Source organism: Pan troglodytes, chromosome 9, assembly GCF_028858775.2.
Source record: "Pan troglodytes isolate AG18354 chromosome 9, NHGRI_mPanTro3-v2.0_pri, whole genome shotgun sequence".
Lineage (NCBI taxonomy): Eukaryota > Metazoa > Chordata > Mammalia > Primates > Hominidae > Pan > Pan troglodytes.
Window position 1 is genome coordinate 47,923,110 of NC_072407.2, and position 25,267 is coordinate 47,948,376.

Sequence of the window (25,267 nt, forward strand, 5' to 3'; positions counted from 1 at the left end):
TACAACTGTGAGTGTAAAACCAGGTTTGTTTTTGCTCAAATTCGGTAACTTCTTACCCCCACCCTATCCCTAGTATTATTGCAGCAATAAGTCTGAACAGTAAACCCTGTCAGCAGGTATTTCATTCAATTTCATTGACATTTCAATGTGTGCAGTCCAGAAGGAAAGGCAGTAGTCTGCCTGGTAGTTTGTGCTGTCGATGCCTGCTGAGAGAGCTTATGCCGCAGCCAACAATTGCCCAGGCCTCCCAAACGCTCTTAAGTTAGTGAGACATTGGTGAGGTCCCATGTCATTGAGCTTTTAATATCACGGGGTGTGCCTGGTATAGGATGATTGATTGCACCAGTCCTTTCTGCTCACCTTTCTCATTTGCCTCGCCAGAACCTTCCAAGCCAAATAAATGCCAAAAATCAGGAAAGAGTTTTAGAAAAACTCAAAGATCTGTATGTGCCAAGTAAACTGTTTTGAACCAATAACCTCAGTGACTTAAAATCTGTGTTTTTCTAGCTGGCTTCTTACTTTAGCAGATCTTATTTCAGAAACAGCTTCTGTTTTTAAAGTAATGTATTTCAGATCGATGCTAGGATGTCATCAGTTAAAGTGTGGTTTGAGTCAGCAGAATAACTCTGCAAAGATGACTTTGTGGGGTCCCAGCTTTATTCTCTCTCCATCATTTCTGTAATTAATATGTTGTGTTTATGTCACATTTTAAAAATATTTTACCACTATGAACAAGAGGACCAGCTATGTTCTTGTATCAGCACTAGAGGAACAACTTTGCAGCCCAACTGTAGCTCCAAGCTTAGGTGATCCATGAAACAGTCTAGACCTCAGCTGGGTTCTCAAGGGCAAGGCAACACCACAGTTTGGGAAAACAAGCTGAAAAGAAATGATAAGGAAAAAAAGAGGACATTACTGGCATAGCCATAAGTTGGGCAATAGGGCAAATAAATGTACGTTTGATCCTCAGCGGGTAAGTAGCTGTAACACAGGCTAGCATTTAGTTTTCAAATATCATTTCAGTCGCAAAAAATGCCATGACTATCCTTATCAAGCACCTCCACCCTCTGTCTGATCCTTAGACCAGCGGGCTAGAGAAATCTCTTTTATCTATTACCATCGTGAAAAAAATGCTTTGCTTGACCCTGCAGATATCCTGACATCTTGGGCTTTTTCTTGTTTTTGAAGCACAGATTCAGGAATGAGTTGTCTGCATCTGAAGTCTCCCCTTTCTCAAAGCTTAACTCATTCTTGACACACCTGCTGTTTCGCTCCATCCCACCACTCTGCTGAAATTATCCTCATACCGTTGACCTCAAATCAAGTCCACCAGCCTGTCCTCAGTCATCATCTGTCTTCCTTGTAATATTGGTCACCAGGATGCATCACCTCTGTGTGTGAAACTTGCCCATGTATTACCTGCGTTTTCTTCCTCTGAAATACTGTCTTGTTTTAGAATTCCCAAACTTTTCTCATTGCTATTTTTCTGCCTCCTTTAAGGCCTTTTCTTTTACATTCAACCCCTTAAATATAGACGTTCAAGATTTCTTTGATTCTGTTATTGTTCTCTACATTATTTTTTAGGAGATTATGAACTGGCCGTAGATTGTAAATACCATATGGGCAAGGTCCCTTTCTGTCTTATTTATCATTACATTCTTAGCATTTAGTTCTACGTATGTTGATTGAATAAGCAAATAAATAGGATCTCATTAGTTCTTATAGCTTTAACCATTCCTTCTTTGGTGGGGTGACTTCTGAATCTCCTATCTCCAGCTTTGACTTTCATCTGAAGTTCCAGTCATCACTTTCCACATGTTCACGAGACATTTCCACTTAATAACAGCACATGTGGCTTCCACCCTGTAATGATAAAATCAGATTCGTATTGTTCTTTCAGAAAAACTCCACACTTGTTGGTAAGTTCATTTATGTTCATGTTAACCTAACCATTCTCTTGGTCAGGTTAACACCGTAAGTTATTTTCAGCTCTTCCTTGTTCCTTTGTTTCTCATATATTATCAAGTCCCAAGTCATCTGAATTCTTTCTTGAACTATCTAAAGAACCCATCTCTCTTACAGTGACCATCTTTATCCCAGGCACTTTTTAACCCATGCCTACAGTACTAAAATGACTTTTTTTCCCACCCTGATGTCCTTAATTCCAATCTTTGCTCCCTCTCTTCTGTCCATTACCCAGATGTCAAGTATTATTTCCAGGAACAGTTCTTTCCTGCCTCTCTCTCACTGTCTTCTCTCATTCTCCCCTCTCCAAATATTAATTAAACCCCTACTATGTGTCAGGTATTATACTATGCTCAGCTCTGGGGATATAGCAGTGAACATGACAAACATAGTCCCTGCCCTTATGGGGGTTACAGGAGCTAGACTATAATCAAATAAACAGAGAGAAATAGTTACAACTCATGGTTAGAGCTCTGAATTTTTATTTTAGAAGATCACTGTGGCTGCTGTGTGAAGAATAATTTGGGAAGAGGCAAGAGTAGGAGACTAAAAGAGTAGGTGGTTGTAGTCATCGCAGTGGGAGACTGCTAGCTTGGACTAAGGTGGCATTGGGGATGAAGAGAAGTTAATGGGTTTGAGGTATATTTCTGAGGATGAATCAACAGAACTTGCCAGTAATATGTTGGATGTGGGGGTAAGGATCCAGACTCCCAGGTGTCTGACTTGAGCAGTGGTGAGTGGAGTTGCTGTTTACTCAGGTGGAAGAGAAGCTGGAATTTCTGCATTTGATTTTGTCCTTGCTGGAGGAGTTCCTTCTTCTACATGCAAAATCTGAGATGCCTGAGGCTTCCAAATGTTAAGTAGGCAGTCGACTGTGTAAGTCTGGAGTTCAGACAACAGGCCTGGCTGGAGATGTCATTTGGGAATTTTGGAATAACCGCAATAGTAAAACGCTAATAATAAATAACAAGTGTATAGTGCTGACTGTGCCTGGCTCTGCTCTAACTTCTTTATTGAATTCTCTGATAATTTTATATAGTTGATGCCATTATTATTTCCATTGTACAGATGAGATGACTGAGACTCAGTGTTAAATCACTTGCCCAAGATGGCTTAGACAACTATTTGTTGAATGTGGAATCGAATTAAAACTAATAATATAGACCATATGTAAAACTGTGGAATTGTACATTATCATTCAGAGAAAGAGAATAAAAAAGGGAGCGGCCAGGCGCCGTGGCTCATGCCTGTAATCCCAGCACTTTGGGAGGCCGAGGTGGGCGGATCACAAGGTCGGGAGTTCGAGACCAGCCTGACCAACATGGTGAAGCCCCGTCTCTACTAAAAATACAAAAAAATTAGGCAGGTGTGGTGGTGCGCGCCTGTAATGCCAGCTACTTAGGAGGCTGAGGCAGAAGAATCGCTTGAACCTGGGAGGCGGAGGTTGCAGTGAGTCGAGATCGCACCACTGCACTCCAGCCTGGGCCACAGAGTGAGACTCCTTCTCAAAACAAACAAACAAACAAAAAACAAGAAGGGAGCATAGAGCCTCAAAGGTTGAGCTCACTGCTTTCATCACTTTGTTTTCCACCTGAAAAATCTTAATTTGCTTCTGTTGGAACAAAGGATAAAATAGAAACTCCTTAGCCAGATTGTCAAATCCATACATGATCTTAGCCCAGGGAGATCCATGGACTCTCACTGTTCCCATATGGTTGCTCCATTCTACTAAGTTATCTCTTTGCTTTCCCCGAGGCTTGCTCTCCAACTTCTTAACTTAAAAGGGCCCCCTATAGCGTGAAGGCTTTCCTGATGCCTCCAGTGCAGAAATTAATAATAGTTACTGTGTGCCAGGTGCTTCCTGTGAACCTGTAAAACAAGAAACAGGTAGCAGGCTTCTACCTTGTCCTTTCTGCTCATTTGTCTTTTGTTTTTATAAGTGTCTTCTTAGTACAAAGATGGAGGTTTTTCTATTTTGCTCATCTAAGGAATCAGAGATGATGTGGAAAACCAACTGCCTCACTGTTATCTGAGATCAGTAATTTGGAAGCATATTTTGCTTTGAATGACTTTTTCTGATTGAGTTAGGGGTGAGATGAAGAATGTGATAATTTTTTTAAATCATGGCATTTATTTTTTAAAATCTTACTCAATATATTAAACAATACAGTTTCAGATACAAAAAAAATTACTGCAATAAAACAGTTGAGGTGTATTTCCATTGTGCTTCCCTTCCTTATCAGGAAAGTACATTGTCCACTGAGAGACAGGATGGATGGCCTCTCCCAGCTCTACACAAAGCACAAGCCCACTGGCTCTCCTGGGCCTTGGTTAATACATGGAACAGGCTATGTTTTCTAAAATGTTGTAGCAACACTCATAAGTCAACCATGGTTCAAATCACATATTTACATATTGATCAATTCTTTATGATAGACAGACATAAATGAGATACAGTAAATAATTTCCAGTTGTTAAAAAAAAAAAAAAAAACAAGTACAGGCGACAAACTTCGTCATGGTACACAAATATACTTCATGTGTACAGACAGCTTCATTCAGGTCTAATTTTTTTTAAATTTTTGTTTTAGGTTAGGTATATTTGCAGGTTTGTTATATAGGTAACTTGTCTGTCACGGGGGTTTGGTATACAGATTATTTCATCACCTGGCTAATAAGCATAGTACCCGATAGGTAGTTTTTCCGTCCTCACCCCCGTCCTGTCCTCCACTCTCCATTATTCAGGTATAATTTTAATTTGAAAGACCTAGATATACTATTATTTAAGTGATAATGGCCTCTAAGATTTATTCAGATTACTATCAAATAATAAATTAAACAAATCCACTATAATTTAAAACTCTGTCCATTGCTTGAAACCTTGGAGGAGCCTATGCTACAATCAGTTGCTAACTAAAAGCAATTGTACGTGTATTTGATATTTCCCCACAGTTTCTACCTCTAGATTTAATTCAGTAAAGGAAGATGATATTTGAGGATGAAGTAGCACTTGTGTCCTGAGCATCTCTCAGGCACTACTACATGGAATGGCAAAGGGGATGCAAGAAGCACATCAGATGACAACGGTCTTAGACGCTTACAAGTCTGCTAAGGTGACTGACAAGGGAATCAAAGAAGGCAGTCATGTCATGGACCCATCAGCAGCATAGCTGGGCAACCCTGGAGCCGAATCTGGCCCTCAGACTTGTTTAAATTGCCCAATGTTTTTAAAGACACTGAATTAATTGCGAAAATTTATAACTCAGGAAATTTCACATAAAAATCCCACTTGTCAGCTTCCCTGGAAAACCCAGAAGAGGGGGCAGCACTGGGGGAACAGTGATCTGAAATGGCTCATTGGCAGAGCAGCCACCACCTTTCTGCAGGCCCCTGGTTCTGCATGGGTCCCTCTCCTCCCTGTGCTGCACCCAGCCCACACCTCTCACTTACGCTACTTGCTGGTGTTTGTGACCCCTACAGTATAGTCAGGGTGCCATATAATCAGGACAGGAAATATTAGGATTTCAGAAGGAATAGAGCTTACTTTGGAGAGCAGAGTATAGTGGAAAGAATAGGGCTTTAGAGCTGGGCCAATCTACATTCAAATGCTAGCCTGCCCTCCTGCTAGCTTTTGCCTTAGAGAAATATTTTCCCTCCAGCTCCCTTTGCTTATGATAAAATGGATAATATCACCTTCCTTGCCTCCCTTACAAGGTTGTAGTGAGGATTAGCAATAACGGATATAGAGTGCCTGATGTGCCTGGCACCTGAGCACATGCCATCGTAGATCTTGTGGAGGAAGTCTAGCAGGATGCTTTGGTTTAAGTACCTGGAAACTGTTATAAAAAGAAGCATGGAAAAAAAAGAATAACCCAACCACCACCAAAAAACAAACTCCATGTAGATTAAAGAGTTAAATCTAAAAAATGTAAACTCTTAAAAAAAAAACTAAAAGGAAATGCAGTTGTATATTTAACTTTCCTCAGGATGGGAAAAGACTTTCTAAGCATAAAAATCATGAAGATGAGCCAAAGAAAGGTCAGTAGAGTTGACTCTAAAATTTTTGAGCTATTCCATGTTAAATACCATAAGTACAGTTAAAAGGCAAATAGCAAATGAGAAAAGCATTTGCAAAAAGTATGACAAACAAATGCCTTAATATCTGTGGTTGTAGATCAATAAGAAAACAGTGTTAACACCCCCATAGAACAATGGACAAAGGACATGAACAGAGAGTGTTCACAGCAGAAGAAACACAAACAGCAAACAGAATGAAAAAAATAAAAGTTGAACTTGGGCTGGGTGTGGTGGCTCACACCTGTAATCCCAGCACTTTGGGAGGCCGAGGCAGGTGGATCACTTGAGCCCAGGAGTTCAAGACCAGCCTGGCCAACATGGTGAAACCCTATCTCTACTAAAAATACAAAAAAATTAGCCAGGCATGGTGGCAGGCACCTGTAATCCCAGCTACTCGGGAGGCTGAGGCACAAGAATCGCATGAACCCAGGAGGTGGAGGTTGCAGTGAGCCGAGATCACACCACTGCACTCCAGCCTGGGTGACAGAGTGAGACTCTGTCTCAAAAAAAAAAAAAAAAAGAACTTGGCTTGTAATCCAAGATCTCTAAGTTTGAATGAGTTGTCATTTCTCCCCTAATTGTTTTTCGTTATTGTCAGTTGATAATGTTCAGCCAGAAGATAGGTACTGTCATGTTTTCCTGGTGAGATTATAGATTGCTGCAGCCTTCTCAAGAAAGCAGTTTGGTAATATAAATCAAGTGCCTTAAAGTTCATACACTTGGCTCCAGTAATTCCATTTTTTAAGAATATATCCTAGAAATATATGCAGAAATGTTTTGCCCAAAAATCTGCTTGCAGCAGCTTTTTATTTATTTTCCCTCTTTTTAAAAAAAAATACTGGTGTATGAAAATCAATCTCCAACCATGTGCTCCTTACTGCTCCATCCTTAGTACTAGCATAATGCCTGATATATACAGGTGGTCAAAAGGTATTTGTGAGTTTAAAGGAAGGATATGTTCATACAAAGGAATATTCTATAACCATATTTTTGAAATGTATATTTAAAGATATAGAAAAATGCTCAATAAAATATTAAAAATGGAGTACACACAATTGTATATCTGGAAGACTCTGTGTGTATGTTGTATAAACTCTGGATGATAGGATTACAGGCGATTTTCTACATTTTCTGTGTGCTCTTCCTCAGTCATTCAGTACATATTTATTCATATGTGTGATAGGCACTGAGAATGTTTCTTAACAGGAAGACCACATAAACTTTCCCTCATGGAGTTTATAAGAGCAGAGGTTGAATAAATAATTACAAGTGCATAATTTACTTTAGTAAACTTATGTTACTTTTTATATTCTAGAAGGAAAACCTGTATGATGATTTTAAAGCATTGATGATTGTTTGTAATTTCTAAGGCATTCTTTTAGGACAAGAAAGGGATGATTTTAAGAAAACTCCAGATCTCATACAGTATGAATTACCTTTCCAATGGAAAGAAAAATGTTTAGGTTTCCCATCTGTTGGATGGTTAATAATGACATAACAGTAAATACATCCAGATTTTTTCACCCCAAATAGCATTTTCTTAAAGGAAACTGAATAGGATATGTTGGTGAGGTGGAGGTAAGAGTTGTGAGAAGCTTTAGAAAAGCATAATTAAGCCTTCAAATGAACTGGCTGCGGTTGGAGGAATGAGAATGTTGATCAGCATTAATATAAAAATACATGTTTTTCGCTTTTTCCTTGTACTTGTAGGGTTTCAAGTATTTGGAAAACCAAGAACATCAATAACAAAACCCACCCTGTAGCTTGAGTGTGACCCTAAAAGCTGCTTTTAACCAGGATGAGTGATGGAAAATTTTATCCTTAGCCCCGGTTTTGGGGGGTGTGTTTTGTTTTGTTTTGAAGAAAACCCTGAGTAAATCAAAAGGGCTACAGAGATGTGTTTGGGTAACTTAACCACGCTTAATGACTAGGAAGGCACTCTTCTAAACAGTCTGACCTGTGTTTCCACTGTTGCTTATCCATTTATCAACTGGAGCCTTTATGCACAGCCATGTGGGTTCCTCTGGCCTTTTATCTGACTCCTAAGTGGAAACAGTCTCCATGCATCTTGCTTCAGTTGAAGGGTGGCTCTATGGTCTGTTGCCACTCTGGCCTCGAGGGAAGGATGCATTTGTGAGCTCTGTGTTGCATTAGTAGGATCCCTTGCCCTCTTTCCTGTCTGTCTCCTTCTGCAAATTAGGAATGCATCTTCTAAGTCAAAGATCTTAGAAGGAATAAATAACAAGCAGCGAAGAATGATATCACTTCTCACAGAGGGTACACTGTGTAAGGGTGTCTCCTTTGTGGACTGATTCGAGTGGCTCCCTCCCAAACAAAGGCTCACCCTTGTCTGCTTTTTGGTATGACTAATGGTTATGTTGAATGTAATGTGTTCAAAACCAACCTGAGACTTTCTCTCATTTGAAAAGTTCAGATCTTAGGAACAGTATGTGAAATGTGATAGTTGAACATCCCTTTCCATCAGTGCTGATACATTTCGGAATTCTCTTTCACTTGTGAGGTGGATTCCTGCTTCATGTTTCCAGGTGGAACTATAGTGTTTACCTATTCTCTTCCACTGATCTAGCACCTCCTTCTTCCCAACAGTGTTTTTAATGTTCTAAGAGATCTTCATCTCAGAATTGCCTTCATGTTGTGGTTAAGTGTCTTTCCTTTCTACTTTATTTTATTCTCCTTAGTGTCTGTACTTGATTTGTAGATTAAGCCCATGTTGCACTCTCTGATTATGTAGAGGGTAGCAGAAATTCTTCTGCTTCTAGCTGTGTTGAACCTTGATCTGATAGCTGACTATACAGCCTAAATTAAGGAGCCTTGGACTGTCTAATCTCATGGTCAGTGCACTCCCTCCGGATATCTTTTCCCCAGTAGGACATGTGTCTCCTCTCTCTGGATTTTTTTTTTTTAAATCAGAGCAGCCTTTTGCTTTTCTGAGATGGAGCTGGGCTGCAGTGAGGGCAGGGTCACCTTCCCACTGCCCTCTGGTTGTCTGAGGGGTCAAAGGTAAATGTTTTGGTGCCCACTTATTACTGGAAGAGAAAAGGTGGCAGACACAATTAAAATCAATCACTGAAACCAAAGTTATTTTAAACATTGCTTCTATCTTCTGTCTATAAAAATTATGACTATGCTTGACAAAGTTACTGCCAAAAGTTGGGGCCTGGAACTTAGACTGTTTATGCAAGTTCATGATTGTTTTGATTTTGATTTTCCTGGGGAAAATCTTTGTAAACAGTTAAGTTCTCAGAAGCACCCATACAGTAATAAACATAAACACAGTTTGCACTGAAATCAATCCTGCAGTAACCCAAATGTAACCCTTTCTATCGGAAGTGAAGCAGATGAATGAATAGACCCATCAGTTCTGCCCAGAATGGAGGTGAAGAAATCAGGAAGCTCAGATCTGTCCCAGTCTCAGCACTTGACATGCTCTTTGTTGCTGTGAGCACAGAAGTTGTTTAATGCTCCTGGTTTTCAGCTGTGGAGGAGCCACACTACCAGTTAATTGCTTTGCAGCTTATGCTCTGAAGACTCCTGAGAATATTGGACATAAATTGCTTTTGAGCTCTCTGTGTAAATACAAGGCATTTGTATCCTAAGTGTACAGGAGTCGTGATCCATCCTCAAAGATGTAAACAGCCAATCTCAGTTTGACAGCACTGTTTTGGTCAAGCCAGAGCTCCCTTTGAGAAAATCTTGCTGTTGTCTGTTCTGCAAAGAGGCAGGAATATGTCTCCAAAACTCCATAGTAGCCATGAGAAGAATTGAGACTATAGGTGCCAATTAGTAAATTAGCATACATTGTGAAAAGGTGAAGGAAGTCATCGCATCAAATCTTGGTTAAAAGGACATTTTCCCCACACTGAGTATGTCAAAATGTAGAGCACAACATCAGTCAGATGTAAAGAATTCTTGTACAGGTGACTTTTATTTCCTTCTTAGGCCAGAATGGGCTTTTCTGCATTTTGGATTATGATGATGACACTAATAGCTAGCACTTACTGCATGCCAATCTTCAAGGGATTTACACATATTCTATCAATGGAGGCTCACCATAGCCCTAGGTGGCAGTCACTGTCATCCTCCCCATTTCACAAATGAGTAAGTCAGGGTACAGAGAGATGAGGTAACTTGCCAACAGTCAAGCAGCTGCCAAATGACAGAGCTATATATGGATTCCCACAGTCTGGCTGAGCAGAGGTTTCCATTTTTTTTGACCTCTGTCAGGTTCTGTTGCATCTTGATTACACAGGCAAAAAATTTATCACAACAAATGCTGTTTTCTAGGAAGAGAATGGAGACTACACATATGTGGAAAGAGTGAAGATACCCTTGGATCATGGGACCTTGTTAATCATGGAAGGAGCGACACAAGCTGACTGGCAGGTGAGGATCTGCAAGTAATATGAATCTGCTTTCATGTGGAGGCAGTTTCCTGACTCTGAGGACTATTTCTAAGTAGACATGGTGAAAAGCAAGCTGCTTTTACAACGAGCAAGAGGGAATGAGCTGACATTCTTTCCAAGGAGTTTTGCTACTACTGACAATCCAGGTGGACACTAGGTGTCCGGTAGAACTTTCTGTGATGATGAAAGTGTTCAGTATCTGTGCTGCCTATTGTAGTAGTCACTAGCCACATATGACTGACTTCTTAAAATGTGGCTTGCATGCTATAAAGAACTGAGTTTTTAATTTAATTTTAATTAACTTAAATTTAAATAGCTTCAGGGTAGCTAGTGACTATCTTATTGGAATACACAGCTCTGCAGCTAGGCCATGCCATTTTTAGGCCAGATCATTTCTAAGGTGCCCATGTTAATGTCAAAACACTTACCATAAGAATGGAATCTAATGCCTCTCTTTGGTCTCATCCATTTATATGTTTTATGAGATTTGGGAAATGGCAGGTGTCTGAGAGGAACAGCAACAATTAGAAAAGATGAAAATATCTCACTTCAGAGGTGCTGGCATAGCACAGTGGGGCTGGGGATGGAAATTTGTTTCAAAGAAGGGACCTTTCTCCACAAGACTTCAATGAGCTTACTACTCATTTCTGTATTCTCATGAATAAGTTTTAAGTCGCTTTGAACTAAAAGTGTGTATGTGTGTATTTATGTCAGAGTTAGGTGTATTTCCATTTAGCATCGAGTGCCCAAAGAATACCACTCTAGAGAACCGAGAGTGAACCTGACCTTTCGGACAGTCTATCCAGACCCTCGAGGGGCACCCTGGTGACGTCAGAGCTTTGAGAGAGAAGCTTCACTGAAACGGAGCAAACCTTCCACTGAGAAGCCACTTCAAGAGGCTGGTGCTGCTAGATCTCATGATGTGGCTGTTGGGAAGATGGTGGGGTTTGTTTGCCAGCTTGGAGTCCTATTAAATGAAAGCCAGCAACTCATGTTGGTAATAGGTCTACTGTGGGAACAGTTATCCCTAACCACAGCTCAAAATCGCTATCATCTTTAGGCAAATTAAAATCTATGTGGCAGTGCTCATGGATGATTTTGTTCATAAGCAGTTTTCCTCCTGCCCTCCCCCGCCCCCCACACGCCCCGCCTTCATTTGAAGAAATATGAATGGACTTGTGCCTCTGGGGAAAAGAAAATCTCACGTGTTTGTTCCTTGTGACTTCAGTGAAGTGGAGATATAAATATGCGTCAGGGACTCTGGAGCCTTCCGTAGGCAGACAGCTGCTGAAACCCAAACAGAGGTGGTTTCATCTTGGCTTGCATACTATTGTAATGGAAAGCTACATATTCAGGGAACACTGTAACTGAGTCTTCCTGCGACACACTCAAGACAGGTTACAGGCCTCCAAATAAAGAGTGGTGGCAGTATGCTCTCGTCTAGCCACCTTCAAGCAGTCACCTGTAATACAAGAGAAAACTGTCCCCTTAAAGGGAGGAATCACTGAATGATGTCACGGGAAGTAGCAGGCTGAAATTGAGGCTGAAGAGCAGCAGAAGGCCTGCTCATGACAGCTGTTCCACATAGATTATTTTCCCCTTGGGAATCACTTGAGTCATCTAGACCCAAGTCAGATAGAAGTGGGAGCAGCCCTGCAGGGAATGCACTCAATTGCCTAATAGTTCTCGTCACCTTGTGTTTCAGTAGCCCTATGACTAACGCTCTCTTCTGACTCAATGTTTTCTTACATACAAGGTCCCAAGGTACAAGGGTTAGTCTGTGATGTCACTGAGGTTCCCAAAACAAAACAGAGTGGCTGCCCATTGTTGCATCATAAAACCACGTGTCTTCTTGACCTCTTGACTCAGGAGCCGTGTACCAGATTCATTCCAAACCAAGATACAGAAAACCTGAGAGAAAGGAAATGAATTTAAATGGATGAAAATAGGGCGGGAGAGTTAGAGTTTCTCTGTCTGCCAGTGGGGGAAAGGTACAGTGCCTTCTTGCTTTTTATCCTGTTTCCATTCCAGGCTGTAAGATTGATGCTGTCCATGATCATAGGAAAATGCCAAAGGCTGGGCACGCTCTGACTCGGCACTCAGATGGAGCACCATGCCTGGCCAGGCTGTTCTCTGACAAGCTCTCTGGCTCCTGGCATTGTAGTCCCCCTGCCCTTTTAAAAAACAAAAAACAAACAAACAAAAAATGAGCACAGCTTGTTTCTCTAAGAAATATGAAATACTTTCTAAAATTTGAGCACCACACCAAGCTTTCCTGTGAGGGAGGTTCAAATCACCATAAGAATAAAATAAAGCCTCTTTTTAATGCTTAGCTGTTCTCCTATTAATGCAAATAATACCTGGCCAGGTGATACAGCCAGCTTTGGTGATAAGTTTGATGCATGACACTAGGAAATTTATCTTCCATTCCTTACTAATGAAAGAACTGGCAGATGGTTCCAAGTCTTCCAGCGTCCCTCTTTCTTAATGGAGGGTCATGATCTCCCCTTGTGGCAGCTGTGCATTTGATCTCTTCACTTGTCACACCCATGTCTTTCAGGGAAACATTTCTACTGTACAGCAGATGGAGTGGGCCACCACCTGGGTTTCTTGATCTGAGAGCAGCAAATCTTCAGTTTTGTTTTTCTTGCTGCCACTCCAGATACCACGTGCCAGAACTGCCCTTTTCTTTACCATTAAGATAATGTCCCTTCTGAAATGTCAAGTAGGTACTTGCCGTAGAGTAAAACTACAGGGTGTAGGCATGGACAGGAATTCCAGACCATGGCAAAGGGCAGTGTGCCTCAGTGACTGCAGCAGCCTGTTGCTTTGTTTTGCTGGTGCTAGATCTGAACTAGGAATTAGAGGTGAAGCTGTTTTTGCTTACATCGCGTGTAAAGCTGAGGAAGCAAATATAACAGCGGTAGCATGAAGAAAAACAGGTTTCGGTTTTGTTTTTGCTGCCCTTTTTCTGAGCTTCAGCAGGCACTGTCCTAGGAGCTTTTATACATAATCCTTTATCCTTCCCACAGTGCTGCAAGAGAGAGGTCCTTTTCCCATTGTAGAGGCTAGGAAACTGATCTCCAAGACGTTAGGTAAGTTAACAGGGCTTGTAGTGGCAGAACCAGATTGCAGACTGCAGGCTAGTTTCTCGGCCTGTTTGGTTTCCCTTTGCCATGCTGAATGTAGGCGAAATGGTCTGCTGAGCACTCCCGGGAGCCTGAGCCTCAGGGCTGGCTCCTGCGGAGCTGGTCACAGCTGACCACAGGCCACCTGTTTGTTCCCTGGCTTTCCTGTTCATCAGGGCAGGCATCTGCATCTCATCTTCCCTTAATCAGCATCAGCATCTTCTAGCCAGAAACTGCTGGTGACTGGACTAGCAGTTGCCCATTTCATTGGGGAAGCTCCTTTTGAGGGGACAGAATCCAACTTCTGGTGAGTTAGACAAATTCTCAGCCAACTTTCCTTGATTTTCTGGCAAGTGTTTCCTGACCATATCCACCTTCAGAGATATGAAACTTTTAGAGACAGATAAGTTTTCCCCGGTGGTCCTTTCTCACCTCATTCTTACCTGTGAATACACTTGGGGACCCTGAATGACACCCAAACTCCTAGCAGGCTTTTTCACAATACTTACCAACACCATTACTCCAGTCAGCAGCCCAAAGAAACATCAGGCTCCACACTAAAAATGTCTTCTTTATAACAGGCAACTTGCTCCAAACATGGGTTGGAACACTCACACTTAGCACCAGATTGCATCCCCAGTGTTGAAATCAGGATCCACATTGATCCATCATTAACCCACTAGCTTGGGTGGCATTGACAATTCCTGATAAGTTTGAGTCACAGCTAATAAACCTGCCCTTTCCTTGTGGCACCCACTCTCTGCCTCTGTGGCTGATGTGATCCTGCCCTAGTGCGTGGCAGGTCTGTCTGGACACAGTCACTATAGAGCCGTCTCCTGAATTGTGTCATTGCAATGCTGAAAGAGTTAAGTAGGCCCTGCAGTGCGCTGAATGCTCCAGTTGGAGGGTTTCAGAGAAAGTCTTGACAAACGACGGGTTCCTGCCCTGCTGGGAATATTTCTGCTTTGAGTTCTGGCAGCTATTACTTGGCTGCAGAATATCTAAGACCCACTTTGCCTTTTCTGGTCATAAACACTTGTAGTGTTGAATCTTAAGTCTTGATTATTTTTTTTAATGGTGGCTTTGGTAAAGCCGAATGTTTCCATAGTGATGCATTCTGTTTATTTAAAACTTTACTTATACATGATTCCACCCACACGCTCTCCTCAGAGGGACCTGGTCTACAACTGCCCTCTTTCCCAACCCCATTTTCTGTTTGGAAGGAACATGCATGTGAGACCCTTGTCAGACTGGTGCTGCTTGAATCCATTCTTAGATGTGATTCCTGCATCTGGGTGTCAATAGGGAAATGACTTCAGTGTTTATTTACTAGAGTGACTAATGGTGCCTTTTCCAGCTGGTCTAAAGCTGATGTGCCTCCATTTATAAAAGCCTTCCCCAGCCTGTGAATAGAGCCCCATGTTGGGCTGAGCTGTCTGTTAGTGTTTAAGCTGGAGGGGGAAGAGGAGGCAGTGTCAGAGCACAGTGGAGGAAAACAGGATAAATTAGGCTGTAGCTTCGTAGCCAGCACTACCAAGAAGGCTGTTTTCTCAAATGAGCCTGCTTGGAGCTGGCAGAGGCCTGTGTGTACGACGCTGTTAGGATGATTTCTGTGCCATCACTCCCCCTCATAGGAGCAGTGATGTCACGCTCTCTCAGCACAAGGACAGTCCCTATTCTCATGTGGCCTCCAGGAATGTGGACACGCCTTCACTGCTCTGGCTGAGCCCACTGACTTTTAGCTCTGGATGCAAATTCTGGTATCTGAAAGGGAAGGAAAGGGGAAAGTGGGGAGGGAGCTTACAGAGTAACTACTCCCTTGGGACCACAGCATCCATAATCTGATTTATTCCTAAAAGAAATCCTATGGCTGTTTTTGTTTTTTCTAAACACCTGAGGAAACTGAAGTACCCAGAGGATTTATCAGATCTGGGATCCGGTGTCCGCGGTGGTCTGGGAGAGACAGCCCTGGAGGGCTAGCCCAGCCATGCCTGCTGCTGTGGCCTGTGGGACCTCCCGTCCCCCAGCCCTGGCCCTGGGGCCGGCAGCCTGGGTGGTAGGAGCGCTGCAGCCAGAGCCTCCTGTGCCTTTTTCTGGGAGCCCCAGCGGGAGCTCGCCACTGGCCAGGTAGCGGGAGGAGGCGGTGGGCTGCGCGGGCGCCTGAGGGCCTTGTGACCGTGTTGTGAGGGGCTGCTCCCCGCAGGAAGGACGGGGGCAGGCGAGTGGGACAAGGACCTGGAGGCCGGAGGCCGGGAACCCAGTGCTAGCCCCGCAGCCTCCAGGCTATGTGTGGCCAAACCCGTTCCTGCGGCACGAGAGGCGGAGCCAGAAGGGCCACCTCGCAGGAAGGCACCCAGGCCCCTCGCACCCTGGGAGGCCAGCTGGGTCATCGCTGCCTGAGTCTGAGCCACCTGCCTGGGGGTTCGGTCAGGACACCAGCCTCGCCACCAGTCCGCACTTGGAGGATGGCCACGGGGCCCCCTAGGGGTGAACCCACCAAAGGCGGATTCTGCAATGAGGGCTCCTGCAGGCCTGGAGAATGTGGAATAGCTGGAGGAAGGATTCCATGGGGCCGTTCAAATGGGCAGAACTTAGGAAAGTCAGAGAGAGGAGGGGAGCCCCACAGAAGTGTCTCCTTCGGTTGTTTCCTGGAATGTTTCCTCTGAAAACATGTCAAGGGACTAGCCACCAGTTTCTTCCCAGCTTTCTCTCTCTTTCTCTCAGACTTTCAGCCTCCATTCACCTGGAGTGAGAGGGAAAGGAGGACAGCTGGCCTGGAGGTAAAAATCAAGAGGGGAGGCGTGAATGTGTGGCTTCTTGCTCCCCTAGCCTGCCCAGCCGTGCCCTCCTCCAGGCTTCTCTGCTGGGAGGAGGGGTGCAGAGAGGAGAGCTGGTGAACTCCCGTGCACGTACTGCCTTTTGACTCCCCAAAGCCCTGTGGGGTGTCGGTAGGGGACTACTTGAGAATAGTCCCTATCAAATGCTTAGGCCAGTGTTCTTTCTGCCACTCTGAGAGGCCTGGTGACAAGAGGGAACATGGGAAACAAGCAGCCCCAGAAGGTCACGGTGCCTACTGGGACAGCCCTCCAAGGAGTGGTATTGATCGTCTCCGCACTGCACCAGCCAGGTGGCTGGATATGTGGCAAGGATCCCTGCTGCAGCTTGAGGTAGCGTCGTCCTCCTGAATCTAGTGCCAGCTGAGCTCTGCACCAACCGATGAGGGGAATTAGCTGGACAATTTCAGACAAGACTGGCCCCGTTCGCTTTTGCAAGGGGGTACATGCTCCCTCTTACGGTCACAGTACTGCCTGCAAGGGTAGAACTGGGGAGCAGCTCTGACACCCCACCCCTACCCTAGCCTCCACATCTGCCGGAATGACTGTCCGAGCCCTGTGGGGAGAGGTGGAAGGAGCCTAGGCTTCAGTCAGGTGGACCCAGGGTTGAATCCCAGCTCTGCCCTTTCTAGCTGAGTCACCTCAGACCAGTCAGCCTCCAAGCCTGTTTCCTCCACCATGAAATGGACTCAGAAGCAGCCCCCTCTTGGCGGTCCTGTGAGGCTTGAGACCATGCATATATTGCCTGACAGTAACCCACTTAGTAATATGATTTTTTAAGTGCACCATTTCACATGCCCTGCTAACCCCAACCTTAATCCTTATGCTGGGTGGGCGGTCCTTCCGTGGCTGACGGATGGCCCTGTGACCCTGCCTTTCCCCTTGGCAGGCTCCCCTGGTGCCCTCGCGTCTGTTGCAGTCAGCAAGGATTGGGGGGTGGGGTTGGGCAGAGGCTTTCTGGAGAATGGCCAAAATGAAAATTGTGTGCGAGTGGAGCTGATCATATTAAGATCCAGCTGCACTTAAGTCCCCCTATGGAAGTTCTTTAGGCCAAACTGAAGAGAGCTCCCAGATGCCAAAGTGGCCTCGCGTTGATGCTCTGCTCACTCTCGGCTGCCCCACCACATGCTCCCCAGGTAATTGGTTTCCTAATGCACTATCCCTGGACAGATTCCAGGATTCCAGTGCCTTGTCCCCTTGGGGTCAGTTCTTGACATTTCCTAGCCTGGCAAGGGTCACCGACCAGGCTCAGATGCACCCCCACAGGACTGTATTGTTTTCTCGTTCTTGCAGGCCACTTCCAAACTCTGTACAGAACGCCTTGGCCTACAAGAGTAAACAAGATTACCAGGCTGGAATTCTGTTCAAGACCAGGGCTTTTATATCCAGAGATTGTGGGTCAGATGCGGTGAGGGATACATGAAAGGAAGACACAGTGCCTTCCATTACAGATAGAAGGAAACCCATGTGGCTTCTATTTTCCTTGGCAAAATTAGCTTTTTCTCCTTACTACAAAAGAGGTTTGTGTTCTTTGCAAGAGATTAAAAAGAAAGATAAAAAGAGAAAGCTTTTGTAACTTCACAAGCTAGACATGGCAACTCTTTACATTGGTGTGTGTGTGTATGTGTGTGTGTTTGTGTAAGACAGGGTCTCACTCTTTTGCCCAGGTTGGAGGGCAGTGGTGCAATCATGGCTCACTGCAGCCTTGACCTCCCCGGGCTCAGGTGATCCTCCAACCTCAGCCTCCTGAGTAGCTGGGACTACAGGTGCACCCCACCACACCTGGCTAATTTCAGACTTTGTTGTAGACGGTCTTGCCATGTAGCCCAGGCTGGTCTGGAACTCCTGGGCTCAAGCGATCCGCCCCCCATCAGCCTCCCAGAGTGCTGGGATTACAGACGTGAGCCACTGAGCCCGGCCAGCTTTTCACAATTTGCAGTATATATATTTTTTCTACACATTTATGTGCTTTTTAAAAGAAAAAATTACCATCTTACTGAACTAATAGTTTTGGGGCCTTTTTCTGCTTAGGTACATTGGTGCCTGCCATTAATTCTTGTTCTATGACATCATCTTGAGTGGCTGCATAGTGTTATATACAGTTGTATTGTTATTTAACCAGTTCCTTTGTGTTGGATTTAGACGGTGGTTGGTGTTGATGTTGTTTTTGATATTAGTAACCCTTTTGTTGGTTTTGGAAATCATGAGAATGGAGGGAGGGAGGTAGGGAGCCCATTCAGGCTTTGATTTCATTCAGACTTCAATTCAAATAATAAAAAGAGCAGGTAACACTTTTGAAAAGCTGCAGTATGTACTAGGCACTGCATTCAGTGCTCTACATATAATCAGTGCCTGATTTATGAATCCTCACAGCAGCCCATAGACTAGGCACTATTTTTATCTCCATTTTACAGTTAAACGGAGGCACAGCTCTTCCACTGGTGTGGCTGGGTGCAGTCCTGTAGCTAAACCTTTGAGTACATCTCTGATTGTTTCTTAGAATAAATTCTTAAAAGTGGGGTCGCTGGCCCAGATCCGGAAGGCTATGCATATTTTAAGGCTTTGAATACATAATGGAAATGGCTTTCCAGAAAGAGTACACCAATTTGTCCACCTGCCAGTGGTGTTTGAGCAGATCTGAGAAACTTCTGCCCTGCTTGAGCACTGACTGTGTGCTGGGCCCTATGCTTAGTCTTTTATGCCATTTCCCTCCTCAGAGAAGAAGCTGTCCTGTGCCTGGCACAGAGTAAGCAAGAACTCAGGACATCTCAGCCAGTATGGGTGGTGGTGTTATACTGTGTGTAATTTGTGGAGAAAACAAGACACACACTTGAAAAACATCAATAATAAGGTGAAAGTGGAACGAGGGGTCCTGATGATGAGTCTTAGAGCTGGCAGAATATGAGGTGGTGGCCAGGGAAGTCTGCCTGTTGGAGGAGGCACTTGGAGAATGGGCAGGAGCACCCTGTTAAGTGACAGCTGAAAGGCTGATGAGCAGGGAGGGACCCCTTGGTAGCTTATGTTGAGCTGGAGGGGAGACAGTGGGGAAGGAAGATGGGCCCACATCAGGCGTAGGAGCTGGCTTGGGCAGAGGGGAGAAGACCTGGGAGAGAGACTGCAGGAGTCCAAGTTTGAGGCTGTACATGTGGCCTGGGGGGCACCTCTAGGAATGGTGAAAAGAAAAGATGTCGGATTTTCTAGTGCTGGTAACACCCCTTCTTCCCATGAGTGCTGAAACAACAGAAAAACAGACACAGGACTCAGCTACGAGGTCAGCATATCAAGGTTATTACTGATAAGGCCGGGAGACCTTGGCTTACCTCCATGACCACAGTCAGACTTCTTGATATGCCCTCACCCTATCAAGGCCTCGGGGTACCCCGTCCGAGGAAACAGTCTGTGCTGCAGGCCCGGTCTCTGCCAGCCGCCAGGAGGATCGCTGCCTCCCTTGGTGAGCCTGCGAGTGGGGAGCGGAGGAGGTGGGCCTCCAGGTGTGCTTCTCAAAGGTGGATGCTGGCCCTTCCCCATGGAGGACACAGGAGCTGGGCAGCGGGCACTCTCTGTAGGCAAGCAGCTCAGAGTGGGCAGGAAAGGGCCAGATTCCCTAAGCCCCCAGCTCAGCTCCTTCTCCCAAGCTGCTTATAAGTCATTCCTCCGCTCTTGGGAAAGAGAGTTAGGGAGGCTGGGAAAAGGGTGGAAGCTGCCTTTCCGATATTCTTCCCTCTTGGGAATGGAGCGTTCCTCTCCTCATTGCAACACAAGGTAGGAGAGGCAGCCACTGCCCCCATGCTGGCTGTTGCTCATCCCAGCCCAATCCAAGATGCTTCAGAGGAAAGACTGCCAGCAACCAGCCAGGCAGGGTGGTGCTGTGGTGGCAATTTTGGTCCAGTAGACCTAGTTCTAGTTCCAGCTCCTCCACTGACTGCTACATGGCCTTTGGCAAATTCTTAGCCTGAGTTTCCCCATCTTCTATAAAACAGAGTTGTTCAATTGAGAGAGACAAAATGTATCCGTCTCAGTACCGGCAGCTATTCTTAAGAAATAGTGTGTGAATGCGAAGGAAAGAGCTTGTGTGGCCTTGATTTTTGTTGTTGTTTTTTGCTTTTGTTTTGAGACAGGGTCTTCCTTTGTTACCCAGGCTGGAATCATTGGCACAATCATGGCTCACTGCAGCCTTAATCTCCTAAGCTCAAATGATCCTCCTACCTCAGCCTCCTAAGTAGCTGGGACTATAGGCACATGCCATCATGCTCAGCTAATTTTTAACATTTATTTATTTATTTATTTTACTTTATTTTGAGATGGAGTTTAACTCTTTCGCCCAGACTGGAGTGAAGTGGCATGATCTTGGCCCACTGTAAACTCTGCCCCTGGGTTCAAGCAATTCTCCTCCCTCAGCCTCTCGAGTAGCTGGGATTACAGGCACCTGCCACCACGCCCGGCTCATTTTTGTATTTTTAGTAGAGATGGGGTTTCGTCATGTTGGCCAGGCTGGTCTAGAACTCCTGACCTCAGGTGATCCACCCACCTTGGCCTCCCAAAGTGCTAGGATTACAGGCATGAGCCACCATGCCCGACCGCTAATTTTTAAATTTTTTGTAGAGATGAGGTCTTGCTACATGGCTCAGGCTGGTTTCAAACTCCTGGCCTCAAGTGATCCTCCCTCCTCAGGCCTCCCAGAGTGCTGGGATTACAGGTGTGAACCACCATACCTGGCCTCTTGTGTGGGCTTTGGGCAGGTCTTACAGCCATGGAGCAACGTCTGTGTAGATGTGTTGAGAGCAAGGACTTGGGGAAAGGGAGGACCCAGCCTGACCAAGAGAGACTGAGGAGGAGGGTGGAAGGGAGGGCAGAGAGGGACCTCAATCTGAGCCATTCTGACTGTTGGTGGGAAGAGGAAACGCAGAGAAAGCAACAGAGGAGCAGCCCTGAGAGGAAGGCACTCCCGAGAGTGTCTGTCCCAGCAGTCAGAGGCAGGGCCGGATTCCCACCTGGCCCCCAGCCCCTGTGAAGCCCTGGATTCTTCCCCTCTAGCCTGGGGTAAGGCCTGGCAAGGTGGTCAGTGTCCAGAAAGACAGTAAGAAACCTGGCCTGTGTCCTGGCATAGAACACTCTGGATCTTTGTCCTGCCTCTGGCTCCTGGGAAAAGCCTCTTCCTGCCCTTGGTCTCAGTTTTCCCATCTGTAAAATGTAGGGGTTGAGCCATGATATGGTTTGAATATTTGTCCCCTCCAGATCTCATGTTGAAATGTGACTCCCAGTGTTGGACCGGGCCCGGTGGGAGGTGTTTGGATCATGGGGGTGGATCCCTCATGAATGGCTTGGTGCCCTCCCCATGGTAATGAGTGAGTTCTTGCTCTGTTATTTCACACTAGAACTGGTTAATTAAAACAGCCAGGTATCGCTCTTGCTCCCTCTGTCACTGTGTGATATACGCCTGATCCTGCTTCACTTTCTACCATGAATAAAAGCTTCCTGAGGCTTCACCAGAGCCAAGCAGATGCTAGTGCTGTGCTTGTACAGCCTGCGGAATTGTATACAGAACCTCTTTTCTGTACACATTACTCAGTCTCAGGTAGTCCTTTATAGCAATGCAAAATGGACTAATACAAACCAACTTAAAAATTGTTTTTAGCTCCTTTGACCACAACCCGTGGTAAAAAAGAAAAAAGTTTTCACACACACACACACGCACACACACTAAAACTAAAGCTTCATGAAACAATACTGTATGTACTGTATGGCATATGTTTACTCTGATGTTTTGTGTTCCATTGTATATTGTTTAAAAATGCTGACCATGGCCCCCAAACTGATTGTACAGCCCGTTGATGAGCCACACTCCGTGGTCTGAAAACACTGACCCAGCTCATCTAGAAGGTTCCTTCCTGCTCTGGCAGGCTGTAGTTCTGTTCCATTTCCTGTGGCCTTACGACCCCATCATCCAAGTCTTTGTGGTTTTCTTCTTTGTACTCTTCTAACAGTGGTTTCCAATCTCAGACTCTGCACTGAAGGCATGGTCATGAACCCAGCTTCTGGAGGTGTACCCCCCACGCCCCTGTCTGAGCAGCATGAGGCCTTCGAAGCCGCCTGCTGGGGCGTCATGAGTGGTGAGGGGCCTTCATGCCTTCTGCCATCATCACGGAGTAGGTTTGGGTGTCATCCACACTCCCCTCCATGCCCCACCGCAAGACTCTACTGCATCAGTCTGTTCCCTGGAAAAATGGTTGGGATTTAGAGTCTGGCTGCCAGTTAGAATTCTAGACCCTTCCCAGGCCCAGCTAGCTCCCTCTTCACCCTCTCCCTCTGCCCACTGAACCCCTCCCTGGGCAGGTCCAGGAGTCACCACTGTGGGAGGTGCTGATGGGTGAAAAGACCTTTGGCAGCAGATTGACCTGGGTTTGCATCCCAGCTCCACTTCTGCCTGGCTGTGTGGCCTTGGGAAAGTTCCCTGACATCTCTGAGCCTCTTTCCTTGAAAAAAGCTTGGAGATAGTCGTACTGCTCTGGGAAGATACATTTAAAGATGAGATGATAGGCACAAAGTGCTTTTTGTTGGTGCCTGGCAAGAGTTAGGTGCTCAGGAAAAATTCATGCCCTTAAATCTCGTTCCCTGCGCGTCCCTTTAAGGGAATGGCTGGAGAAATGGCAGCTGTTGCCATCTTGAATAAAGAAGGGGAAGATGCCTTCCACAGGGGGGCAACATCAGGAGGAGGCTGTCTCAAACAGGGTGCACCAGGAGTAATCCCATCCAGCCCCAAACCTGTCCTAAAAGTGCAGAGCCCGGTGCAGCAGCACCCTGGTGTTCACAGGGCAGCCTGAGGCTGTGTCTGAGGAGGAGCACAGGCAGGCCTTAGGGAGAACAGGCTCTGGGACCCCAAAAGTGGGCCCATAAGGATGATGGTGTGTCCTATCCTGGGGCCAGGCTGAGAACCTTAAATGACAGGGCATCATTGCGACCCTAATTCTTGGAATCCATTAAAAAATTCACCCTCCTGTGTGGCCTCATTTTATCTCAGTATGTTTTCAAAAATGTCTGGTGAGAGCCTCATGACTGCTACCCAGGGAGAAGGATGGGGCACAAATGAGACTTCCACAATCCCAGGGTCATGAGAAGACCTTTTTTTTTTCTTTTTTTTTTTTGAGACAGGGTCTCATTCTGTCACCCAGGCTGGAGTGCAGTGGCACAGTCTCAGCTCACTGCAACCTCCGCCTCCCGGGTTCAAGCAATCCTCCTACCCTAGCCCCCCGAGCAGCTGGGACCACAGATGCGCACCAACATGCCGGGCTAACTTTTTGTATTTTTAGTAGAGACAGGGTTTTGCCATGTTGCCCAGGCAGGTCTCGAACTCCTGATCTGAAACCATCTGCCTTCCTTGGCCTTTCAAAGTGCTGGGGATTACAGGTGTGAGTCACGGCACCCAGCTGAGAAGAACTTTCTAGCAAACATCAGAACCAAAGTATCGGAGCAGGCAGTCCTGAGATGCTGTTTGCGTGCCCTCATGCTGTTACCCCTTACCAAGGCTTCGTGAAAGTCGTCTTTGCAGGTGTCCTCAGCACCCACAGCACTTTTGTTTTGGTGCCCAACCACAGTAGTAAATTGTTGAAAGGTGGATTTGAACCAAGCTGGAGATAGACAAGGGATGTAAGCACCTCCATCACCAGGCCATGCCAGGGAAGCTGCTTCCCAGAACTCGGAAGCGGTTCCTTCCAGGGCTCCTGACTCAATAGCCACCCCCTTTGTCACCTCAGCTCCCGATAGCTGCAGAACCTGGGGCTCTGAGAGCCAAAGTGACTTGCCCTGGGCCACACAGCTCTAATAGCAGAGGCTGGAGGCGCTTTGGAGGGCTGTGCTGTGTAGCTGGGACTTGGTACTACCTGGGAAAACCCCTGACCCTCTTGCCTCTGCGTTTCTGGCTCCAGCTGCCCTCTTCTCTGTTTTTCCAGTAGCCAGAAGACTCTGCTTCCAAGGGAGAGACTTATACTTTAACCTTGGAGCATAAGGTAAGTCCCTCAGGCTTGCTTTATGGAATCATGGTACTGGCTCATGGTTTGGTAGGAGCAGCGAAACTTCTCAGAATGCGAGGCTACAAGCCCAGTCTCTATGCTTACTAGCTGGCAGATGTCCCTGGACCTCAGTGTCCCTGTCCACATATGAGGGAGTAATGTCAGATGGATCTAGTCCAGAGAACCAGCCCTCCCAGGGGGCAGCCAGGCTCAAGGTAAAGTCCAAGATGGGGTCCCATCCTGACTCCGCCCTGCCTTGCCGCTGGCTGTGTGACCTTGGTCTTGTTCCCTCCCCTCTCTGGTCTTCTCTGTCTTCATCTCAAAAGACAGCAAAGATATTCCTGTTTTGCTGAAGTCAGAGGGGTGAAACTACTTTGCAAAGCTTAAGGGCCAAAGATTGTGAGGGATTTCCTTCTCAGCCGTGTAAAGATTCTCAGACCAGTGGTCCCAGAAGAGGAACACTCAGGCCTGCAAGAAAGCATGTGGGAAGGGCTGAGCCACAGACCCTGGGTGGGTGAAGCTGTGCCGGAAAGCAGAACCTTGGCAGGGAAATGAGCTCTCGTTACTCAACATCAGCACCGCAGGTCCACAGGCTGGGCTTGATTCTTGGGAGGTCTCCCTGGGAGGTCTCCCTGGGTTCTGGCTCCCTCAGAGTCCCCAAGAATCTCCCTGCCCCTGACTCCAGCCTGGTGTTCCCTGGGACTCATCCTGGGAGTCAGGGGTGCCAGGGTGCCTCCTCCGGTGGGACCAGCCCTGCCATGGCAGCCGCTGCAGCTGGTATCCCATTGCAGTGTTACAGTGAGGCTCAGATTACACAGTGAGCTCATCCCAGCA

At 45.9% G+C, this 25,267-nt stretch overlaps 1 protein-coding gene and 1 long non-coding RNA gene across 9 annotated transcripts in view; one reads left to right on the forward strand and one right to left on the reverse strand.

The window, feature by feature from the left end:
* ALKBH3 (alkB homolog 3, alpha-ketoglutarate dependent dioxygenase) overlaps positions 1-11,558 on the forward strand; it is a 39,405-nt gene extending 27,847 nt beyond the window's left edge. For 4 of the 7 annotated variants that reach the window (XM_009460263.4, XM_001159019.5, XM_063782879.1 and 1 more), the window contains exons 9-10: positions 10,347-10,445; positions 11,202-11,558. In XM_009460263.4, coding sequence (XP_009458538.1) covers positions 10,347-10,445; positions 11,202-11,294 — 192 coding nt within the window. In that variant the 3' untranslated portion in view covers positions 11,295-11,558. Of the gene's footprint in view, positions 1-10,346; positions 10,446-11,179 lie in introns of all 7 variants that reach the window. The other 3 variants (XM_054662229.2, XM_054662230.2, XM_063782880.1) reach the window with 1 other exon arrangement.
* On the reverse strand, positions 636-12,245 carry LOC107967073 (uncharacterized). 2 transcript variants are annotated; one of them, XR_010147164.1, is made up of 4 exons: positions 12,159-12,245; positions 11,671-11,749; positions 1,261-1,863; positions 636-879 (listed from the first exon to the last, which is right to left on the reverse strand). It is a non-coding gene; the product is annotated as an uncharacterized LOC107967073 (long non-coding RNA). The 2 variants fall into 2 exon arrangements; XR_010147163.1 differs by lacking the exon at positions 12,159-12,245 and having other exon boundaries at positions 11,671-11,927.
* Positions 12,246-25,267: the final 13,022 nt, after the last annotated feature.